The 18,912-nt window shown below is 38.1% G+C and overlaps 1 protein-coding gene across 1 annotated transcript; it reads left to right on the top strand.

Annotated features, from left to right (window-relative positions):
- Nucleotides 1-3,197: 3,197 nt before the first annotated feature.
- Nucleotides 3,198-17,149, top strand: LOC139934628 (low-density lipoprotein receptor-related protein 12-like). Its single transcript, XM_071928924.1, has 4 exons — nucleotides 3,198-3,443; nucleotides 11,462-11,836; nucleotides 13,031-13,129; nucleotides 13,797-17,149. Exons 1-4 carry the CDS (start codon nucleotides 3,353-3,355, stop codon nucleotides 14,048-14,050), a joined length of 819 nt encoding a protein of 272 aa, XP_071785025.1. The 5' UTR covers nucleotides 3,198-3,352; the 3' UTR covers nucleotides 14,051-17,149.
- Nucleotides 17,150-18,912: the final 1,763 nt, after the last annotated feature.

Below are 18,912 nucleotides of genomic sequence, written 5' to 3'. Positions count from 1 at the left end.
TTGTCAAAAAGACATGAGGAAATCATGTTTCTTTTCACTCTTCATGGAAATTTCCTATACGAATAAGACAATTTCCTTTATCATGATATACCAATGTAGACTGACCACAAATATTTGCAACAAAATATACGCCAAATCATCTTGAAAAAGGTGCTTGTCTTAGGCTAGTTAGGGGTCAAAGACGCGGAAACTGCATAATAGTCGCTAAAATGCATTACATCGGCAAGGTATTTTGTAAGAATTTCAGTATTTTACTTTCTGCTTAATTTTAAAAATTTACCAAGAATGTAGTCCGTTGTGATATCAAGCAACCACATCAAGGAAAGTTCAAAAATAGTCGAGGAAGACATTCAATTCCCCAAAAGTGAAAAGTAAAACGATTTTCTCATGTCTTTGTGCACAAAACTAGGCACAAAGACATCCCAGAAATGGCGCGCAGCTCATGGCGGCACCCAGCACTGGCGCGCCTGGATCGGTCCATAACATTCACATCAAAAGATTTTCATTTACCTCTACGGAATTAGTCATTAGGTTTGTTTTACGGAACTTCCTTAACAAAAATACCAATTCATATTCTCACGCGTTTGGGGTTAATCGGTTTATTTTTATGAATTAACTTCCCGTAATTGCTCAAAATAACTATCAGCATAAAACCTTTCTTGGTGACGAGTAATTGGGAGATGTTGATGGTATATAAAACATTGTGAGAAATGGCTCCCATGGAAGTGCCATAGTTTTCGAGAAAGAAGTAATTTTCCACGAATTTGATTTCGACACCTCCGATTTAGAACTTGAGGTCTCGAAATCAACCATCTTAATGCACACAACTTAGTGTGACCCTTGCTCAAGGTGTGACAGCTAGGGGTGTTTTTTTTTTCATTATTATCTCGCAAGTTTGATGACCGATTGAGCTCAAATTTTCACAGGTTTGTTATTGTATGCATATGTTGAGATACACCAACTTTGAAGGCTAGCTTTTGACAATTACCAATAGTGTCCACTGTCTTTAAACCTGAAATTGCCAAGACATTTACTTGAACTTTTGAAATGTCAAAAATCGGCAATCCGGAAATATTTGTGATCATTGGTCTATGTTGTGATAAAGGAACAAACCGTAGCTACATCATGAACAGGCCTAGGGTGTCGGCGACGCGGAATTAATGTAGTTTCCGTCTGGATCCCAGCAGGCAACTCATTTGTAGTCGAAACAGAAGTGAAAATCCACACCCCGTCCCCATCGGGTGTCAGCCGAAGCAATCCAAAACAAGAAGTTGAAGTTGAATGAACTTAAATTTTCAGCTCATTCATTTGACTGACTCAACATCAACCAAAATTGCGAGGGAAAAAAATTCTAAAATTGTGAGTTCTTTTGTTATTCTGAATGGACATCCCCTCATGACAAAGGGCCAAGATTCGCAATAGTATGGTGGCCCTGAAGGGACACAGCCAGTCGCGAATATTTTCGCGACGTCGCGAATATTTTCACGACTAGTCGCGAATATTTTCGCGACGTCGTATATTTATTCACGACAAGTCGCGAATATTTTCGCGACGTCGCGAATATTTTCACGACTAGTCGCGAATATTTTCACGACTAGTTGCGAATATTTTTTACGACGTCGTGAATAATTCTGCGACTAGTCGTGAATAAATTCGCGACTAGTCGTAAATATTATTTCAGTAGCTTGAGTGTGTAATTCTTACACGGCACGCGTAGAGAGCCAAACTATGAAGATTGTAGCCACTCAGCTATGTGTATGGGGCCCATGTTTTATCCAGTAGAATTGTTATCGAAGTTCGAAAAAACAGTGTCTGATTTTCATCAATATTTCGGGGGTTTTCAAGGTTGAATTACTCCAAACCCAAATAATTCTGAATGCCAAAAAGGATTAATCTTTCAGTTAAACTTGGTGGGGGATTACATGATGCGTTGCACCCTGCCGTGACGGAACGAACTCGCATTTCAAGTTGGAAATAACAACGCAAATTGCTCTAACATTTCAGGTAAAATTTGTCAAATTTATTTGCTGAAATTGTCAACACATTATAATTAAACTTATCATTGGGTTGTTTGTAAAATTTACCTCGGGTGACATATAACGTTATGTTTTATCTGAAGAGTGAAAGTGCCAACGTTTATTGCCTAGCATAGGATAGCCTACTCCTACTAAAGTACTAGTAAAACTATAACGTCAGGCCTCGTAGGCCTACCGTAAGGGCCATACGTCAACATTAGTTTTGTTTAAATAACCCACCATCGATTTGCAAGAGTCGGAACTCTCCTCCGGATCCATCATCGTACGGGACAGCTTTCAGCTTAGTCTTACTAAGCCGTCAACGTGAATACAGTAATTACACACTCAAGCTACTGAAAAAATATTCGCGACTAGTCGCAGAAATATTCACGACGTAATGAAAATGTTCGCGACTAGTCGTGAAAAAATTCGCGACTAGTCGTGAAAAAATTCGCGACTTGTCGTGAAAAAATTCGCGACTAGTCGTGAAAAAATTCGCGACTTGTCGTGAATAAATTCACGACGTCGCAAAAATATTCACGACGTTGTAAAAATATTCGCGACTTGTCGTGAATAAATTCACGACGTCGCAAAAATATTCACGACTGGCTGTGTCCCGTCAGGGCCACCATACTATAGAGCCAAGGACATTGCTCTATGCAATACAAGACTACACATGGACATTAGTATTCATAAGGTCGTTCCACTATTGTTGGGGCTCTCCACCCAGCCCCTCAAGGCATTGTAATGGGTCACCTGCCATCTGTAGTCTTTTGAGTCTGCTCGGCTTGGGAGCACGATCAGAACTCCCATTAAATCTCTCAGGGCAGCAACCCCCTTCCTCCATGCACAAAACCAGAGAAAAGTTCCATATTACCAACAAACCGTGCCTACAAATCTGCACTGTAGATTGAGTTTGTACAAAGGTAGGGTTTCAAAGGGCGACTTTCATTTCAGAGGTCACAAAGTTTTATATGACGAATCTGTTTTTTTGTCTCATAACTCACTGGTTTGACAATGGAAGTAAATCGATTCAGTTTGACATCCAAATGGTTTGACCTTGAGCTTCACAATGTAATCCTAGATATCGCATATTATACTGGATGGCAGGTCATTGCGCATGCGCTCTGTACGGTGGCCTGCGAATACCCCCACTCTCACTGCCTACGTGTAGCGTCACTAGGCCTAGGGAGTGGTCAGTGTATTGAGTGTTAGGCCAGCGCTAGTGCGTAGTGTGTGTGGATGATCATTACGAACGGAGCATATAAAGGAATTTTGCTACTACCTGTATTTGTAAGCATACAGTATCTTGAGGAGAGGAAAGCCTTATTGCAAAGATGTCGATTTCTGCAGAAATTCAGCGAGTTATGTTGGCTGTCTACCTGGTGCTGTTACTGGGAGGATTTGGAAATGCAATAAGTGGATTTGGTAAGGAAACCTGTTTGGTTTGTTTTCGCAAAAATATTTACTAACTATCTTGAGTGTAGTAGTGCAGTGGGTGTGGGTGGAAGTTCTTTTCCCACACACAGTGATGCGTTAAGATTGGGGCGCCACGAATCCGAAGACGCAAAACACACATCTCTTCGTTCGTAGAACAGGAAATGTCGGATAAGAACACGATGGGGTCCCTTTTGCTTTATTTTAGTTAGCGACGCTAATATATAGAGGCTGCTGACATGTATTTAAATATGTGAAGATGTCCAAGAACGAATAATAAGTTCAATACACGGCCTGTGAACCTTCGGTAATTGTCATAATGATATAGACCAGTCTTCTCACTTGGTGTATCTCAACATACTGCACAAAATAACAAACCTGTGAAAATTTGAACTCAATTGGTCATCGAAGTTTGTGAGACAATAATGGAAGAAAAAAACCTTGTCACTTGAAGTTGTGCACTTTCAGATGCTTGAATTCGATACCTCAAGTTCTAAATCTGAGGTCTCGAAATCAAATTCGTGGAAAATTACTTCTTTCTCGAAAACTGTGGCACTTCAGAGGGAGCCGTTTCTCACAATGTTTTATACCATCAACCTATCCCCATTACTCGTCACCAAGAAAGGTTTTATGCTAATAATTTTGTTGATTAATTACCAATAGTATCCAGTGCCCTTTATACACAGCAATACACAACCAATTGTGACGCCTCTCAGATTCCAATTTTATTTAGGGTCATAAAAACTGGCATCTTTTTACAAAACCACACATTACTTCGAAAGGAAATGCTCCAGAAAATTCTGTTTTACTATCGAACGCTGCTGTCGTAAGTGTACCGAAGGTGTTGACATAGTATGATTAGGGACTTTTCGTTTTCGACGACGGATGGTTCTGCGACGGTAAAGATGACATTTGGCGTCATCTGCGCATGCGTCGGCTTTGAGGACGGTCGTCCCTCAATTTCTACGACAGTACTTGGGATGAATCTTCGTTGTGCTGAAAACGACAACGTTTAGCTGAACAACCGTCGCAGAACCATCCGTCGTCGAAAACGAAAAGTCCCTATTACCAAACGTATGCCTGACCACTGTATAAGGTAATTACTCAAAATAATTGCAAGCATAAAAACATACTTGGTGACGAGCAATGACGAGCTAGAGCTGTTGATGGTATAAAACATTATGAGAAACGGCTCCCTCTGAAGCACCGTAGTTTCGAGAAAGAGGTAATTTCTCAATCAAATAATACTTAAATATGAATAACAGACTTTTATAAAGGCATCTGAAAACATACAAGTTTGTGTTTTTTTTTCTTTCATTATTATCTTGCACCTTCGATGAAAAATTGAGGCCAAATTTGCAGAGGTTTGTTATTTCATGCAAGAAATACACTATGTGAGAAGACTGGTATTTGACAATTACCATAGGTGTCCAGTACCATTTTGGGCAAGAGGTAATTTATCACTTAATTGAAGACTTTTGCAAAGCACACAAAGTATGCAACTAGGGTTTATTTTTCTCATATCCTCTTGCAAAGAGTCGATGACCAATTTGAGCCCAAGTGATAACAATTGTTTTTATTTTAGCTTGTTGGGATCATAGAGTAAGGACTCTATGTTGGGATACACGAAGTGAGAATACTTGTCTTTGACAGTTTCGAAACGTGTTCAGTGCCGTTAAAGCCATTCACCATTACCTTATGTAAACCCTGTAAGTGATTTGTAAATCTGTGAACTTTTTTTTTTTTTTTATTACCGAAAGTGTTTAATGGCTTTAACGAGTCTCGGTCCATTAGGAATCCTTTCTCCCGGTGCAATGGCTCGTTTAACTCAACTCATCAACCCAGTCATTACCACGCAGATAAAGACCGTCTCCTCACACGGTTATTGCCTAATCATTGCCCATCATCATCATCATCATCTTTTGAATCTGCATTATGTCTGTTTGGTAGTCTTGATTCAATACTGAATGCGCTGGAAGCTAATCAGAAAATAAATCGTATGGAGGTTTTTTTTGTACACGTCTTAAAGGCATTGAACACTATTGGTAATTACTCAAAACAATTGTTAGAATAAAAACTTACAAAAGGAGACGAGTAATGAGGAGCTGTTGATAGTATAAAACATTGTGAGACATGGATGAAGTAACGTAGTTTTTGAGAAGTAGTTTCTCACTAAGATATTTGAATTTGGTTTCGAGACCTCAGATTTAGAATTTGAGGTCTCGAAATCAAGCATCTGAACGCACACTGCTTCGCCTGACAATGGTGTTTTTTCTTTCATTATTATTTCGCAACTTCGACGACCGACTGAGCTCAAATTTTCCCACGTTTGTTATTTTATGAATAATATTGTTGAGATGCACCAAGTGAAACGACTGGTCTTTAACAAATACCAATAGTGTCCACTGTCCACTGTCTTTAAGTGTGAGATTCTGTTGACGTCGAAAAGTCAATAATATTCATGAATTCACAGCCAGGTTATAATCATCACACAAAGAGCTGCACACAGTGACTCGCTAATTCATTCATCATTGATGTAATTGTCAAAGACCAGTATTCTCACATGGCGTATCCCAACCTGTGCAACAAAGGGAACAGTATTGTGAACATTTGGACCCAATTGGTCTTAAAGGCAGTGGACACTAATGGTACTTACTCAAAATATTTGTTAGCATAAAACCTTTCTTGGTGATGAGTGATGGGGAGAGGTGGATTGTATAAAACATTATGAGAAACGGCTCCCTCTGAAGTGCCATACTTTTTGAGAAAAAAGTAATTTTCCACGAATTTTATTTCGAGACCTCGGGTTTTAAACTTTAGGTCTCGAAACCAACCATCTAAACGCACACAACTTCGTGTGACAAGGGTGTTTTTTTTCTCATCTCGCAAGTTCGATTACCGATTGAGCTCAAATTTTCACAGGTTTGTCATTTTATGAATATGCTAGTCTTTGAAAATTACCAATACAATAGTATCCAATGCCTTTAAGTTGCGAGAGAATAATGAAAGAAAATCCCATTTTTACAAACAAATATTTATACTATCTTCAAAGGGAGCCGCCTCACAATGTTGTATCACAGTTACCATCTCTCCATTGTTCATTAGCAATGAAGATGTATGCCAATAATTATTTGAGTAATTACCAATAGTGTCGATGCCTTCAAGTGGTCGATTCTGTTGACGTATAGGTAAAAACGTTCTCTCATTAGGATCGTGAAAAGTCAATAATTATTCATACATATACAGCCAGGTTATAATCATTGCACACCTCATCAACAGCTAGCTGCACACAGTCACTCGTTGTTGTAGAAGAAGGGACGCTGAGAAGTAGAAGTATGAAGAAAAAGAAAGAAAAAAAAAACCGAACAAAAAAAAGAGGTGTTCCGGGCTGTTGGCCCAAACACCTAATTACTTTGTAATCCGTCATGAAATCTTTCAATTTGGTTCAGTGGTTACAATAATAGTATTATTTATTGTTGATACAAAATATTCCGCTTTGCCGAATGAAAAAAAAAATGCACTGTATTTTGAATTATGATGCGGATAAAATATTCATTAAAAACGTCGTCACTTCAAAGAGTCTCTCATACAACCGCTCCACATTGTAACCGTCTCTTTCTGTTATTCTTCTAGCCATTGCTAGCCCAAGGTTACCACACAATGATGTATTGTCTGAAATTTGTACGCAGGATGAAAGGCATAGGGAAAAATACACTGATCATGTGAAATCATACGTGAGCACCTAGTAGGCCGAGTACAAAAAACGTGTTTCGCGTCCGGGTGTCGAAATAAAAAAAGGAGGGGAGGGGTTTTTCATCAAGTTGGCCTCCATTCTTTTATTGAAGTTTCAAATTTCCATTGTTTTATAGTGTTTAAACACACAATTCATAAATGAAACATGTCCGACAAGATATTAGCGGCAGTGGACAATTATTGATAATAACCCAAAATAATTATCAGCATGAAACCTCACTTGGTAATGAGTAATGGGGAGAGGTTGATAGAATAAAAAATTGTGAGAAACGGCTCCCTCTGAAGTGACTTAGTTTTAAGAATTTGATTTCTTGACCTCAAGTTTAGAATTTGAGGTCTCGAAATCAAGCATTTGAAAGCACACAACTTCGTGTGACAAGGGTTTTTTTTCTTTCATTTTCATCTCGCAACTCGGAAGACCAATCAAGTACAAATTTTCACAGGTTTGTTATTCTATTCATATATTGAGATACACCAAGTGAGAAGACTGGTCTTTGCCAATTACCAATAGAGTCCACCGTCTTTAAACATAATAGTATGGTAGTTTACGATGCTGTTTCGAAACCACGAAGTGGAACATCGTTATAGATCCTGCTTCAATTGATCAAACTACTGATGTCATCACTGACTACATAAAGTTCTGTGAAAACCTAGTCATCCCAGAAATTGAAGTTAAAATTTACCCCAACAATAACAAACTGGCTAAATAAAGAAGTTCGTCAATTCATAAAACAAAAGCACCAGGCACATTCCAATAATGAGAATCTAGTGAAACGTGAGTTAAATTCGGAAATCAAAGAACAAATCCGTCTCTGCAAGAAACAGTATGGCAAGAAACTTGAAAGAAAGTTTAATGATGGTGACCCCAAAAGTGGATGGAATGCCATGAAAGACATCACAGGTTATGGAAATCGTAACAAATGGGCTGGTCCTCAAGGAGATCCAAAAGAATACCTGGACGACTTGAACCAATTCTACCGGCGGTTTGATAACAATAGCCCTCTCCATGACCTAGCTAAAGATCAACTGTGTGGTACTGTACATTTGCTTCAAACATCAATGATAACAATAGAACTCTGCTAACAACTGCCCAAGTTGAAAAGTCTTTCAAGAATATCAAACCCAATAAAGCTGCAGGACCAGACGGGATCTCTAGAAGGATCCTTAAAACCTGCTGTAAAGAACTGGCTGAATTCTTTAGACAACTTTTCCAATGGTCCCTTGACTGCCATATCGTCCCTAGGATTTGGAAAGCATCAACCATCATTCCTGTCCCCAAGATGTCAAAGCCAAATGAGTTAAATGTTTTTAGACCAATTGCTCTCACAGCCACCGTGATGAAATGTTTCGAACACATTATTAAAGATGTACTTTTAGATAACTTATAACTTGTTGGACCCTTTTCAGTTTGCCTACCGGGCAAACCGTGGTGTATCGGATGCCTTAGCTACATTATTGCATAATACTTATACGAACATCTTGACGAACCTAAAACCTATGTGCGTACCTTGTTCATTGATTTTTCATCAGCTTTGAACACCAGTAAACCACATATTCTTCTAAGTAAGTTGCTAAATATGAATATTAACCCACATCTTGCCCTCTGGATTGCTGATTTTTTAAATTTTAGGCCACAAAGGGTCAGATTTGCCAACACGTTTTCAGACACCACTCACCTTAGCACAGGGGTGTTCCCGAGGTTGTGTTTTGTCACCATTGTTAGTTTCTATCAATACAAGTGACTTCCTTTTAGATACTAATCAATGTGTTCTTACCAAATATGCAGACGACACAGCCCTAACAGGGCTCATTACAAATAATAATGAGGTTGGGTACAGAAATGAAATAACTAAGTTTCTTGTTTGGTGCGAAAACAACTATCTAGTTCTGAATGTCAACAACACTAAAGAAATTGTGTTTGATTTCCGTAAAACTGCAAACACTATTGAACCTGTTACAATTAAGGAAGAATCTGTTGAGATTGTCTAAGAGTTGAAGTATTTGGGTACATTTATTGATAGCAAACTAAACTGGAATGCAAATACTACCCATGTGTATAAAAGATCTAATCAACGGCTTTACTTTTTAAGGAAATTAAAATCGTTTAACGTAAACACGAATACTCTTAAGCTTTTTTATCAAAGTACAATTCAATCTATTTTAAGCTTTTGTTGAGTCTGTTGGTTTAATTCTCCAAAACCACTCAGGCAGGATCCGGCAACTATGCCTAAAGACCAACAGGTTTAAGGATTCCTTTCTCCCTAGTGCTATTAAGCTTTTTAACAGTAGATGGTCGAGATAATTTGGTTCACTCTCATTGTTGTACTGTTTACAAGCTCCCCGCATATTTATATCTTTATATTTGTATATATCTGTAAATTGTCTATTGTTGTTATGCCTTTCTTGTATGTATTGTATAGTCTCCTTTACACGGGGAAGACAAATTTCATGTTTTTATCATGACAATAATTTTTTAAAAATCTTTTTCTAGTTTAATTGGTGTTTTTGTCATCGTAAAAAAAAAAAAAAAAAAAGTAGCACCCTCCCAAGGTTGGAAGAGGGCCCTTTTCTTTTCTACTTTAAATGGCCGCTCGCCTCAATTTTTAAAGGCAAACGACTGAGCTATTTTTTCAAAACCTTTTGGGTTTTTTTCTCGCTGCAATATCCCCTTTTTTCGTAGAAAAAAAAAATAAAAATAAAAATGAGAAGACCTCTAAAAAGCAAGCGGGCGGGCACGCTAAACATGTTTTATTGTTATTTGGCCTCATTGTGTATAATAAATAAAATATTTCCCCCAATCCCTTTCATCTTGCCTATTTTATAGCACTTATTCTCTATCACATTCGACAATGACAAAGGTTAAATGCTCAGTACTTGTAATCGGAAAAGGGGAGTTAATTTTATCATTCTTTGTTGGTTTGTTAAATTTATTTCCACATTTAAATGTTACTTAAAACTAGAAATAGTTGTCATAGCCGTATGCACCAAAGTTAGGCTAATGTACTTAAAAGAACAAACAATTTTGCATCAACTTGGATTCTCTAATTCCCGCCAAAATGTGCACCCTCAAGCTCTAATACATAAAATAATGACGTCATGCATAAATATTAAAAGAGGCGTAATTTAATCCATACCCAAAATGAGGCTATGGGTGCAACTTCCCCATCACTTGCAGTGGCTGCGCCATCGCCTCGTTTTGGGTGAGCATTGTGACGTACCTCATGCATAAATATTAAGACAGGCGTATAGGAATGAAAAAACTGTCTTATAAGAACAGGTGCAAGGTCGCGTGTCACGTCCACTTCTTACCGGTCATTAACAAAAGGTTTATGCACGTGACGCGCTCTCCACCAATAGGAGTAGAGAAACTGTCTGGGTATTTATGAATTTTGATTTAAAGTTCAATAGGTATTTTGATGGGGATCGAGAAATTTACAAGCTTTCATTTGAGCCATTGCTCGAAAGATTCCGCCAATTATTAGTAGCAGTGAAATAAAGTGCTCAAAATTAGTTTTTGTCGGGATCCCGACAATATTTCACGTGACCAATTCTTATGTGTTTTATAAGAAACTTTTTAAATTTTTGTCATGGTTCCTGACCATTAAAAGTAAAACTTTTGTCGTTAGAGCGGGTGATACTCTTTGAAATACCATTCACTCAAACAAATGTTTTTTTTAATGTTTGAGGCCAAAAATCTGACATAGCATCTTTAATGTTTGTGATATATTTGGTTCCGGAAGTTCGAATAAGCTCGAGATTTGTTGGAGACTCGATTCGAAGTATACTAAGCCCTGAATGCATGAATGTTCAGATGAACCCTTGTTCTTTACTCCACCTATGGAGGTAGAAATATTTCAACCTCCATGGTGTACCATAGAAGATTGTCTTCACGAAACGTGGGTGTGTTGAGACATTGTTAAAAGAGCGATTATCTGACAACACCTTCATCGCACGGTTTCAATATGCGCGTTGCGAGCACCTTAAACATTTGTATTGAATTGAATCTTTAGATGATTTTGATGATGAAGTTTCACCGAAATGTGTGTGCTTTCTGATGCCTAAAAAGGGTTTCAAGCCGGTTTTGAGTGTGAAATTACCTCTTTCTCAAAAAACTACATTACGAGGGAGCCGTTTCTCCCAATAATATAACACTATCAACATCTCTCCGTTGTTGTGAGTAATTTTCAAAGAGTGTCCACTGCCTAAAAACAATTACGAGTTGTAATTCGCTTAATTTGTTCTCTTCTTAAAAACAGATACTTTCGTCGAAAAGTGCGGGGAGACTGTTGATATTGAAAACTCCGGGGATCAAGTAGACTCCCAGACGGGTTTTTACTACGAGAACGACCTCGACTGTACGGTGACTCTGACAACCTCCTTCGGCCGGCAGATCTTATTGGAAGTCACCAGTATGGACATCAGGGGTGACACGTCGGACTGTAGAAAAACCGACTATTTGGAGGTGTTCGATGGGCCGACCAAGTCCACCTCGGTCGGCTTGTTCTGTGGGAACGAGGTAAGCATCTACGAGTCAATCACTTCGACTGCCAACTCTATCACCATGCAATTCAAGACCAACGTCAATGTCACAGGCACTGGATTTTACTTTGTCTACACTTCGTTCTCTATGGGTAAGTACCTCTTCGTTGTGCGTGATTTACTGCAGTTTTCTCGTTCAATTTCGGCAAAATAGCAGCATTTATTTTTCTCGCTGTGGAATTAAAACTAATTTGCCCCTCCAGTTGTTAATGCATTTCAAATTTTAGAATTCGGTCATTCAACTTCTCGTTTTGAACTAAAAGGCCTGAAGTCTTTAAATAACATTGAGTGAGAAACTACCTTCAGAGCAAACTAGGCTTGTGTTCAAGGCTGACTTCAGTGTCACAGGCAGTGTTTTTTTTTTTCTTCTTCTTTTTTACTTCACGTTCACTTCGTACTAGTTTAAAAGGAACATTACCGAAACAGGGACAAATGAATGATTGCATCAACGGTTGCTACACTCAACTGCTGCGTAGAGTTCTCAACATCCACTGGCGGGACCATACTACAAACAGGGAGGTTTATGGCAATCTACCACCACTTTCCGAGACCATAATGCAGAGACGTCTCCAGTTTGCTGGCCACTGTTTGCGAGCAGCGGATCAACCTATATCGCATCTGGTCTTCTGGAATCCCCCGGCGGACTTCCAAATCGCGGCAGGAGGAAAATGAGCTACACTGACACCATCGCCCGAGACACAAATCCCAATCCAAACGAGACTCAACAAAGCAACCTGGCACGACTTCATCAAAGCTGCTTCTACTATTCCGTCTAAGGACGAAGGATGATGATGATGATGATGACATAATTGATATATACATTCAAGACACTCCAGAAAGCACACCTGTTTCTGAAGGTGTATCACCACTACTTTATACGCCTACCGGACAACCTCGGTAGTTGGTAAGACACTGCTGTAGAATTGCATGGGTCGTGGGTTCGAATCCTACCGAGTAACATGCCCTTGATACTTTTTTTCACAGAACTCATGAAAGTACTGAGTATACAGTGCTAATTTACACATCGGTGTATGGGTAAAAACCAAAATTAATAAACTTTTCTCCTGTTCGTGCCCACATACATCAGCGACAGAGAGCAAACTGTTGAATTTGGCGCTTTATAAATTTCTTTTGATTGATTGATTGATTGATTGATTGATTGATTGATTGATTGATTGATTGATTGATTGATTGATTGATTGATTGATTGATTGATTGATTGATTGATTGATTGACTGATTGATTGATTGATTATCAGCTCAATTATTTTGTTTCTCTCCATGTAGGTCCTTGCACGGAAGACGAGTTCAAGTGTAACAATGGTCATTGCATTGACAAATCATTGACGGAGAATCTGCTTGATAACTGTGGGGACTTAAGCGACTGTAAGTCAACCTTTTGGAAATTTTTACTGAATACATACAAAGGTCCCTGTTTGACGCATACAAATTGGAACAACAATTAAGTCAAATTAAAAAAAAAGAAAAATGTTTTACTCAGAAAACGAACATTCGAATGCTTCTTTTTGCCAGCCAAACAAATACTTTGACGATGCATTGTGAAACAAATAAGTCCAAACACAAAATTATCAATTTATTTTTACTAAAAATGTATATACTAAGCGCCTTGAAAACCTTGTTGGTAGATACGTGTGTGCTATATATTTAGACTTCGGTATTATATTACCAATTCAAGAACTGACTCAGCGGTGTGCAGTTAATTACGATCCTTTAGCTAATAGTCCCAGCCTATTTTCTATACCTTCCGCCCGAGTAGTTATAAAGAAGGACAAATCTTTTCAGAACTGAGAAGTCTCCCGAACAATCTGATAAATCTACTCCGCGGTAGTAGAATATAGAAAGACAGTTCTCTAAGAACAAACTCTACCTGCCAAGTAGAGACACACATGGTGTTACCGCTTACCAAATAATTTATGTTGATACCTCACCATGCAATGCCCAAATCCTATAATTATTATATTATTAATTTTAATCTGTGAAAAATATTGATTGGTGTATGCTAATCTTATTCCCATTCTTTGTGTCATAATAGTTGGTGGCGGTGAGCTCTTCGACACTGCAATGAATCTGTTCAAGTTGGGTATAGGCGTCCTGGTTGCCATCATTGTGGGTGTCATAGTAGCTGTAGTCCTATGCTGTGTATGTGTTGGCTGTCTCTGCTACCACTGCTGCTGTAAGAACAGGCAGCAACAGACGCAGTACACCGGCGTGACACAGACTACAGGACCCCCGGCTTACAACCAGCAGCCCCCAATGGCCATGCAACAGCAGCCCACGCAGATTTAAAGTCACATTATTTTCAGAACTCTGATTTATTGACTGGATGGTCTGTCAATTACTGAGTATGGTGCCTTATTGATTGAGTGAAAGCCACGCGGCAAGTATTTCATTAGTAGGCATTTTAAAAACATTGGTGGACACTATGGAGGGCACTGTTTGGTTTTGGTGCAGAGGATCAGTTTTGCCATGGAGCTATCCTTCTTATAGCTCCATATTTTACCCCCAAACCTAATAGGGCTATAATATTGTATCCGCCATACCTCAAAATGGCTTATTACATGCTCATTAATTAGGGGAACAGACGAGCATGGATTGTGTGACATCAGTAATTAACATAAACCAGAGAAGTGAAAGCGTATGTGCAAAAAATGTCTTTCTCAAAAGACAATCTTTGACATTTTTGTTTAAGGTCATCCTGTGACTTTTTTTTTTTTTACAAGTTCATTCTAGGGACCACTTTATAAATAAGATGATCATAATTATTTACTTACGCAGGTTAACTGTTATACATCGTTACAGAGGACAAATATAGGCCTAATTTCATAAAGAAAATTATGAAATCGGGCACTGGGGCCAATTTCATAGAGCTGTTAAGCACACATATTTGCTTAGCATGAAATTTCTTCCTTGATAAAAACAGGATTACCAACAAAATTTCCATTTGATGGATATTGCCTTGTACTGGTATTCAGCTGTTGTTGGCTTATCCTGAAAATCACGTGAACATTTTGTTGGAAAACCTGTTTTTATCAAGGCAACAATTTCATGCTTAGCAAATTTTTGTGCTTAGCAGCTCTATGAAAATGGGCCCAGGTCTGTTTGTAATTCAACTCTTGAGTTACATTCTATCAGGCCTTGGGTGGATAGATTAGTACTCCCCAAATAAGTGTAGCCGGTTTTTTTTTCTTCAGACTTATGTGCATCAAAGTGCAGTATTGTTACAATATTGCACAACTGTAAGAATTATACAGCTTCGTATGTTAGAGGTATACTAATAGACCTTTCTTTTGCAACGTCACAGCCCGAGTTTTTGCCAACCCAGATTGGAAAACTATGGAAAGCCGTAAGTGCAAATTAAGAAAAGATCGCTATTTTTGGTAACAATGTAACCAAATTTGTTGATTTTCTTAAAAACAAAACAATTTATTATGAGAGGTATTTTATTTAATTGAAAGTTTGCAGAAAATGCTGAATTTGGTTAAAACATCTGTTTTTAAGATTTAGTGTTTCACTATCATTCGGCCGACAATGCCAACCAAGGCGGTTTGTTTATCAACAAAAGAAAGGGCTATAGGTTGAGCTTTTACATTCGGGCGGCCATGTTAGAAGATTATACAGTGCATTGTGGGAATTAAACACTCGACTTGAGTCAGTATGCGTATGGTATACTGCTACAACCACGATCACCCTCCCCCTCTCTTCCCCAACAAAAACGGGGATCTCTAAACTGTCTTGAGGCCCAAACCACCACGTTTAACAGTACTGTTCTTTCGTAATATTGGGAGAGAAACCGTGGCAGATTTTGCCGAAATTTGAGTGTGATTATGAAGTTATATTATTATTGGGGTTAACCGTTTTATCCTGATGTCAAAAGGATTAAGAATACTTATGTACATTGTTGTGTTTGGAGAACACATGTGAAGACACAGCCATAACTCAAATTCATCAATATTATTCATTATTATGATCTAAATGTACTTGTTCATTCATTTTTAACCGTTATTAACTTTTTAAAGGTGTTTAATATAATACATTATAATCGATGTAAATGTACTAATATTTAACATGTTTTTGTATTCAGGGCAGGGATTAAAAGCAGTGGACACTATTGGGAATTGCTCAAAATAATGATTAGCATTAAACCTTACTAAATCTAGGGGTTTGGCTGCGGCTAGCGGCTTGTGGCTACGTTTGACAAATGGTAGCCGAAGCCACACCTTGGCTTTAATTTGCTCACACAACAGCGACAGGCAGTAGAGGCCATGTCATGCGAAGTAATTAACTATCACCAGTTGCAGGAAATCTCACGAAGGACAAATACTTTAAATTTTCTAAATCTTTTTTTTTTATCAGGACGGTTGTAGAAAAAAGACATCCGCCAATGCAACTACGTGTATTTAATCACACAAACAAAGGGGGTGCATTGAGTGAAACAGCAAATATGGCAAAATTAGTGTGATGTAAATTGCCTGCACAATTTGCTTCGTGTGACAAGACAGTTACACCTTTAATTGGTATTGCTTGCATCCGCTTGGTAATTATAGATGTTAGATCGCGAATAGAGCGTGAATACTAGACAGCGTAATTATAGTACTTGTATAAGTTCAACATTGATATGGTCATAAATAATGTGTAAGAATAAAGTGCAGCATTGTACAGAAAATAGTGGATTTTTTTTTAGATTTTTTTTTAATGCTATTAATTTCTTTTTCCATTTTTTAATGTTATTCCACAAATTGAGTACGCATTTACATTTACGATGAACAACTTTTACTGGATGTGATGTTTTTTTATACTGTGAACAGAAATGCACACAATGACAATTTGTATATAAAGCTGATCAAAACATGCACAGAAATTGCTTGTCATATATCGCTGTATAATATACAACAACATTTGACTTTTGGAATTGCCAAATTATTGTACAGGTGATGCCAATGCTGGACTTTATTCTTTTACTTCTTTTTTATTTTTTACAAACCTTTAACGATTATTGATGTTTACAGTAATGTTGTACAATATAACGGTGTTTTAAAGTAAGTTTTGAAAATATCGATGTGTGTTATAAGCCCCTTTCACATCAGAGCAATTTAGCAAGGGTCTATTGCCAAACTGTAGCATGCTTGTACAATTTTTACAAAAACAAAATGTGAGTTAGGACAACAATATTTTGTCAACTTTCCAATTTTTCTGCAAAAGCTTGTCAGACGTTGCGATATTTTACAACCATGCTAAAATTAAGCAAGGGACCCCGGTTAAAGTGTTATCGTGTGAATAGCACTACAGTATCGCGCTACACCTGCGGGTTCCTGTATTTCAACGGGGCTCTTCGAGGATACACCACAAAAACAATGTGCATTTGAAACAGAACGCACCTTCAAAACATTTCTAATGCTTCTTTGCATTTAACCATAAATTTAAATGTTCAGTGATGAGAGTTGATATACACATAATTAATGCTCTGATTTTAATGTGTAATGTTTTGTGAAATGAATCAGGTGACGACAGCAATGCTATAATTCAAACAGGAAAAAAGCTCTACAGATTGTACTTATTACACTACTACTACTAGATTACACAAATTGCTGAAAACAAAACTAGTTTGGGTTTGTTTTTTATTGCGAGCCAAGAATTGGGAAAACTATTGGCTAATTCACACTTCAGATGTATAAAAGAACTTTAAAATGGAATGGGGTACTCTTAGGGCATTGTGGTACACTCCATTGGAGGACTTTTGGGATGTTAGTGGTAATGTGCGCATGCTCAGCTCTATAAATACGAACAATGGAAATTTACCTGGTAAGTCTGCTGCCACCTAGCGTTTCAAAGTCTCCCATTTACAACAACCACTTCAAAATTGCAAATTCCATTAGAGGAAAGGGTGTTGTGTTTTGTTTGGCAAGAGATAAAGGTGTGAGATTTGCTCGGGGTTTTACTTATTCCGGGTGCCAGTTGTGCCTTTAAAACAAGAGTATGAATTTAAATAGGCTGGATTCACCTGAGGATCACTTAACAGTTACGGTGTGGTAATTAAACAGGGCCCAATTCCTCAGAGCTGCTTATAGCATAAATGATATTGCTTAACAACTCTGTGCTTAGCAGGAATGAGCCGGATACCAGTCACAACTTCACATGACAAGGTACTTTGGCTGGTAACCGTAAAACCGCAAAACGTTGCTGTGGTGAGCTACTTTTTTTGTGGTTAAGCAGCTCTATAAAAAATGGGCCCGGACCAGAGCTGAATATAGACTGAGCAAGTCTCGCGCATATTCGCACATTTGGGACCCGTTAAGGCAGTGGACACTATTGGTAATTACTCAAAATTATCAGTATAAAAACTCACTTGGTAACGAGTAATGGGGAGAGGTTGATAGTATAAAACATTGTGAGAAACGGCTCCCTCTGAAGCAGTGTAGTTTTCGAGAAAGAAGTAATTTTACACAAATTTGATTTCGATACCTCAAGTTTAGAATTTGAGGTCTCGAAATCAAGCATCTGAAAGCACACAACTTCGTGTGACAAGGGGTTTTTTTCTTTCAAAGTTATCTCGCAACTTCGACAACCAATCGAGCTCACATTTTCACAGGTTTGTTGTTGTATGCATAATGTTGAGTTACACCAAGTGAGAAGACTGGTCTTTGATAATTACCAATAGTGTCCAGTGTCTTTAAAGGAACACGTTGCCTTGGATCGGTCGAGTTGGTCCTTAAAAAGCGTTCGTAACCGTTTGTTATAAAATGCATATGGTAAGAAAGATGTTTTAAAAGTAGAATACAATGATCCACACAAACTTGCCTCGAAACTGCGTGGTTGTCCTTTTACTGTGCGAACTAACTCGGTCGGCCATTTATGGGAGTCAAAAATTTGACTCCCATAAATAGCCGACCGTGTTAGTCGACGAGGTAAAAGGAAAACCACGCAATTTCGAGTGATACTTGTGTGGATCAATATATTCTACTTTTAAAATATCTTTCTAATCATATGCATTTCATTAAAAAAAATTCAAATACTTTTCAAAGACCAACTCGTCCGATCCAAGGCAACGTGTTCCTTTACGAGTTGGTTTCCTTCACGCGTTAAACCAAAATGGTCACCAACTGTTATAATACTTGCTAGATTTGCACATGGTCTATTTTATTTGCGGACTA

This window comes from Asterias amurensis, chromosome 3, assembly GCF_032118995.1.
Source record: "Asterias amurensis chromosome 3, ASM3211899v1".
NCBI lineage: Eukaryota > Metazoa > Echinodermata > Asteroidea > Forcipulatida > Asteriidae > Asterias > Asterias amurensis.
Note: the sequence above shows the minus strand (reverse complement) of the source record. Positions and strands in the feature narration are given on the sequence as shown.

What these genes read in the sequence shown, in the direction of transcription:
- LOC139934628 (XM_071928924.1), top strand. Translation starts at nt 3,353, where the DNA reads ATGTCGATTTCTGCAGAAATTCAGCGAGTTATGTTGGCTGTCTACCTG. An exon ending in AAATGCAATAAGTGGATTTG is followed by an intron (nt 3,444 to 11,461) that starts GTAAGGAAACCT and finishes TCTTAAAAACAG; the next exon opens with ATACTTTCGTCGAAAAGTGC. An exon ending in CTACACTTCGTTCTCTATGG is followed by an intron (nt 11,837 to 13,030) that starts GTAAGTACCTCT and finishes CTCTCCATGTAG; the next exon opens with GTCCTTGCACGGAAGACGAG.